Genomic DNA, 6,000 nt, shown 5'->3' on the forward strand with positions numbered 1-6,000 from the left:
TATTGGGGATCCCAGCGCTGCCGGGAGCTGCTGCTGGTGGGGCTGGGCCAGCGCCAGGGCCGCCCGTACCTACTGGTGAGAGACTGGGGATACTGGGAATACTGGGAATGGACTGGGGATAATGGGATATTGAGTTATTGGGGATCCCAGCGCTGCCGGGAGCTGCTGCTGGTGGGGCTGGGCCGGCGCCAGGGCCGCCCGTACCTACTGGTGAGATACTGGGAATACTGGGAATGGGCTGGGGATGATCTGGGAATACTGGGAATACTGGGGTTATGGGGGTTATTGGGGATCCCAGCGGTGCCGGAGCTGCTGCTGGTGGGGCTGGGCTGGCGTCAGGGCCGCCCGTACCTACTGGTGAGAGACTGGGGATACTGGGAATGGGCTGGGGATGGTGTGGGGATAATGGGATTATTTGGGTTATTGGGCTTATTGGGGATCCCAGCGCTGCGGGAGCTGCCGCACGTCAGGGAGCTGCTGCTGGTGGGGCTGGGCCGGCGCAAGGGCCGCCCGTACCTGCTGGTGAGAGACTGGGAATACTGGGAATACTGGGAATGGACTGGGGATACTGGGAATGGTGTGGGGAGAATGGGATATTGGGGTTATGGGGCGTATTTGGGATCCCAGTGCTGCCGGAACTGCCGCCCGTGCGGGAGCTGCTGCTGGTGGGGCTGGGCCAGCGCCAGGGCCGCCCGTACCTACTGGTGAGAGACTGGGGATACTGGGAATACTGGGAATGGGCTGGGGATACTGGGAACAGCATGGGGATAATGGGATATTGGGGTTATTGGGGTTATTGGGGATCCCAGCACTGCTGGAGCTGCCCTACGTCCGGGAGCTGCTGCTGGTGGGGCGGGGGCGGCGCCAGGGCTGCCCGTACCTACTGGTGAGATACTGGGAATACTGGGAATACTGGGAATGGGCTGGGGATACTGGGAATGGCATAGGGATAATGGGATATTGGGGTTATTGGGGATCCCAGCGCTGCCAGAGCTGCCCCACATCCGGGAGCTGCTGCTGGTGGGGCTGGGCTGGCGTCAGGGCTGCCCGTACCTACTGGTGAGATACTGGGGATACTGGGAATACTGGGAATGGACTGGGAATGGGCTGGAGATGGTATGAGGATACTGGGAATGGTGTAGGAATAATGGGGTATTGGGGTTATTTGGGTTATTGGCGATATTGGGGAAAATGGGATATTGTAGATACTGGGGATATTTGGGATATTGGAGATAATGAGATATTGGGATATTGGGGATAATAGGGATATTGGGATATTGGGGATATTGGATATATTGGGATAATGGGATAATGGGACATTGGGAATAATGGTTTGTTGGGGATAACGGGGATATTGCGATATTGGGGATATTGGGATAATGTGATATTGGGATACTGGGGATAATGGGACATTGGAGTTAATGGGGATATTGGGATATTGGGGATATTGAGGTATTGGGAATATTGTGATAATGGGATATTGTGATATTGGGGATAAGGGGAATGGCATGGGAGTGGAGGGATAGAGGGCACATGGGGGATCCTGGGGAAAGTTTGGGATCTCAGGAATGCCAGGAATCCTGAGGGAATCCCGGGTGAATTCCCAGGGAATCCTGGGCGAATCCTGGGATTTTTGTCAGGATTTCCCTCAGGATTCCTGAAGGAATGGAATCCCGGAGAAATCCTCAGGAAATCCCAGGGGAATCCTGGGGGAATCCAGAGGAAATCCCAGGGGATTCCTGAGGGAAATCCCAACAAAATCCCAAAGGAATTACAAGGGAATCCAGGGGAAATCCTGGAGGAATGCTGAGGGAATTCTGAGGGAATCCCAGGGAAATCCTGAGGGAAATCCCAACAAAATCCCAAGGGAATCATCAGGGAATCCCGGGAAAATCCGGGGGCATTGCTAGGGGAATCCTGGGAGAATCCCTGGGGAAATTCTGAGGGAATCCCGGGGGAATTCCTGGGGAATCCTGAGGAAATTCTGGGATTTTTTTCGGGATTTCCCTCAGGATTCCGGGGCTATTCCCACGGGAATACTGAGAGAATCCTGGGGGAATCCTGAGGGAATCTTGGGGGAATCATGGGGAAATTCCAGGGGAATCCTGAGACAACCCCTGGGGGAATCCTGAGGGAAATCCTGAGGAAAATCCCTACAAAATCCCAAGGGAATCACAGGGAATCCCAGGAAAATCCTGGACATTGCCAGGGGAATCCTGGGGGAATCCCAGGGGAAATCCCAGGGAAATCCTGAGGGAAACCCCAACAAAATCCCAAGGGAATCACAAGGGAATCCCAGGGAAATCGGGAATCTGGGGAGAAATCCTCAGAGAATCCTGGTGGAATCTTGAGGAAAATCCTGAGAATCCCAGAGAAATCCTGAGGGAAATCCCTGAGGGAAATCCCAGAGAAATCCTGAGGGAATCCTGGGTGAATTCCTGGGGAATCATGGGGAATTCTGAGGGAAATCCCAGAGAAATCCTGAGGGAAATTCCCAAAATTCCAAGGGAATCCCAGGAAAATCGTGGGGGAATCCTGAAAGAATCCCAGGTGAATTTTCGTGGAATCCTGGGATTTTTTTCAGGATTTCCCTCAGGATTCTTGGGGGATTCCCTCGGGAATCCTGAGAGAATCCTGAGGGAATCTTGAGGGAATTCTGAGGGAATCCTGAGATAATCCCAAGGAATCTGGGGGATGTTTTGGGAATGCCGGGATTTGGAGGATGTTGAGTAATTCAGGGGTCCCAGCCTGGATTTTGGGGTTCCCAGGTGGATTCTGAGATCCTGGGATGGATTTTGGGGGTTCACAGGTGGATTTTGGGGTCTCTGGGATGGATTTTGGGGTCTCTGGGATGGATTTTGGGGTTCCTGACCCGTTTTTTGGGGGTTTTTCCCAGGTGCACGTGGAGCAGGAGTTGCTCCTGTATAAGGGGTTTGGGGTTCTGGAATGGATTTTGGGGTTCATGACCCATTTTTGGGGGTCTCTGACCCATTTTTGGGGTCCCTGACCCATTTTTGGGGTCTCTGACCCATTTTTGGGGTCCCTGACCCATTTTTGGGGTTTTTTCCTAGGTGCATGTGGAGCAGGAACTGCTCCTGTACGAGGGGTTTGGGGTTCTGGAATGGATTTTGGGGTCCCTGACCCATTTTTTGGGTCTCTGGGATGGATTTTGGAGGTCTCCTGACTCATTTTTGGGGTCCCTGACCCGTTTTTGGTTTTTTTTTCCCAGGTGCACGTGGAGCAGGAGCTGCTCCTGTACGAGGCCTTCGCCCACGATTCTCAGCTGGGCCAGAGCAACCTCAAGGTTCGGTTCCGCAAGGTGAGGAGGGGTCCGGGGGGGCTCAGGGTGGGGGTCCCACCCCCCAAAACCCCCCCTGGCACCCCCTGACCCCCTGTCCGTGCCCCACCAGGTGCCCCACGGCATCAATTTCCGCGAGAAGAAGCCGAAGCCGTCGCGGAAGAAGCCGGAAGGGCCCGGGGGGACCCCGGGGGGGACTTCGGGTGGGACCCCCGAGGAGCCGGGGGGGCCACGGGGCCGCGTGGCGCGGTTCAGACCCTTCCACGACATCTACGGCTACTCCGGGGTGAGTGGGGAGTGAATCTATGGGGCAGGACATGGATCTATGGGGCAGGGCTCAAATCTGTGAGGCAGGGCTGGATCTATGGGGCAGGAACAGCTGGGGTTCGGTTCCGACCCTTCCACAGCATCTACGGCTACTCTGGGGTGAGTGGGGCTGGATCTATGGGGCAGAGAATGGATCTGTGGGGCGGGGCCCCAATCTATGGGGCAGGGCACAGCCGGGGGAGCCATGGGGCCGTGGGGTTTGGTTCAGACCCTTCCACGACATCTATGGCTGCTCTGGGGTGAGAGGGGCTGGATCTGTGGGGCAGGGAATGGATCTATGGGGCAGGACACGGATCTGTGGGGCAGGGTCCAATCTATGGGGCAGGGTCCAATGTATGGGGTGGGGCACAGATTTATGGGTCAGGGCATGATCTATGGGGCAGGAACAGCTGGGGTTCGGTTCAGACCCTTCCACGACATCTATGGCTACTCCGGGGTGAGTGGGGCTGGATCTATGGGGCAGGACATGGATCTATGGGGCAGGACATGGATCTATGGGGCAGGGTCCGGATTTACGGGTCTGGGCATGATCTATGGGGCAGGCACAGCTGGGGTTCGGTTCCGACCCTTCCATGACATCTGCGGCTACTCCGGGGTGAGTGGGGCTGGATCTGTGGGGCAGGGCCCCAAATCTATGTGGCAGGGCCTGAATCTGTGGGGAGAATCCCAAATCTGTGAGGCAGAGCAGGGATCTGTGGGGCAGGACTCACAAACACGCAGGGGATCCCAAATCTATTGGGGGGAAGAACCCAAATCTGTGGGGCAGGGCATGGATTTATGGCACGGGGCCCAATCTATGGGGCAGGGCATGATCTATGGGGACAGGCCCAATCTATGGGGTGGGCCCTGATCTATGGGGTGGGGCATGGATCTATGGGGGGCACCTCGAATCTATGGAGGGCTTATGGGGGGCCGGGTGTTCATCTGCAGCCCTGCCCCACACTGACCAGCCGGGGGTCCCTCACCTGTCCCTCACTTGTCCCTCACCTGTCCCTCACCTGTCCAGGTGTTCACCTGTGGCCCCGCCCCTCGCTGGGTGCTACTGACCAGTCACAGGGCCCTCAGTATCCCTGTCCTGGGTGTTCCTGTCCCCATTCCTGGGTGTCCCGAGGTGTCCCCAGGTGTCCCTCACCTGTCCCGGGTGTCCCTCTCCTGTTCCTTACCTGTCCAGGTGTTCATCTGCAGCCCCACCCCTCTTTGGGTGCTGGTGACCACCCAGGGATTCTCTGGGTGTCCCTGTCCCCATTCCTAGGTGTCCCTCACCTGTGTCACCTGTCCCCTGTCCCTCATCTGTCCCCACCTGTCCCCACCTGTCCCTCACCTGTCCCTCACCTGTCCCCAACTGTCCCTCACCTGTCCAGGTGTTCATCTGCAGCCTGTCCCCTCACTGGGTGTTGCTGACCGGCCAGGGGGTGTCTGGGTGTCCCTGTCCTGGTTGTCCCTGTCCCCCTTCCTGAGTGTCCCCATGTGTCCCCAGTGTCCCTCTTCTGTCTCACCTGTCTCACCTGTCCCCACCTGTCCCTCACCTGTCCAGGTGTTCATCTGCGGCCCGTCCCCTCACTGGGTGTTGCTGACCAGCTGGGGGTCACTGAGTGTGTCGTGTCCTGGGTGTCCCTGTCCCCATTCCCGGGTGTCCCTCACCTGTCCCTTACCTGTCCAGGTGTTCACCTGCAGCCCCACCCCGCACTGGGTGTTGCTGACCGGCTGGGGGGTACCTGGGTGTCCCTGTCCTGGGTGTCCCTCTCCTGTCCCCATTTCTGGAGGTCTCTGGGTGACCCCAGGTGTCCCTCTCCTGTCCCTCACCTGTCCCTCACCTGTCCCCACCTGTCCCTCACCTGTCCAGGTGTTCACCTGTGGCCCCTCCCCTCACTGGGTGTTGCTGACCGGCCACAGGGCTGCTGAGTGTCCCTGTCCTGGGTGTCCCTGTCCCCATTCCTGGGTGTCACATTTCCCATTCCCAGGGATCTCTGGGTGTCCCTCACCTGTCCCCACCTGTCCCTCACCTGTCCAGGTGTTCATCTGTGGCCCGTCCCCTCACTGGGTGTTGCTGACCGGCCGTGGGGCTCTGCGCCTGCACCCCATGGCCATCGACGGCCCCGTGGAGTCGTTCGCGCCCTTCCACAACGTCAACTGCCCCAAGGGCTTCCTGTACTTCAACCGCCAGGTGAGCACACCTGGGGACACCTGGGGACAGCTGGGGACACCTGGGATACACCTGGGATACACCTGGGGATGGATGGGGACAGCTGGGATACACCTGGGATACACCTGGGGGGGCTTTGGGGAGCACCTGAACTGCCCCAAGGGCTTCCTGTAATTCAACCAGCAGGTGAACGCACCTGGGGACAGCTGGGGACAGATGGGGACACCTGGGA

General features: G+C 58.0%; 1 protein-coding gene across 1 annotated transcript; it reads left to right on the forward strand.

The window, feature by feature from the left end:
• Nucleotides 1–627: 627 nt before the first annotated feature.
• LOC130588106 (cleavage and polyadenylation specificity factor subunit 1-like) lies at nucleotides 628–5,789 on the forward strand (the record flags this gene model as incomplete). The annotated part of the gene is made up of 4 exons (XM_057389063.1): nucleotides 628–704; nucleotides 3,230–3,319; nucleotides 3,411–3,584; nucleotides 5,637–5,789. Coding segments are annotated over 4 exons (494 nt in total), but the record flags the coding sequence as incomplete, so codon positions are not given.
• Between the last annotated feature and the right edge of the window lie 211 nt (nucleotides 5,790–6,000).

Source organism: Malurus melanocephalus, unplaced genomic scaffold (assembly GCF_030028575.1).
Source record: "Malurus melanocephalus ecotype Western Australia unplaced genomic scaffold, MMel_1.1 scaffold_3360, whole genome shotgun sequence".
NCBI classification, from domain to species: Eukaryota; Metazoa; Chordata; class Aves; order Passeriformes; family Maluridae; genus Malurus; species Malurus melanocephalus.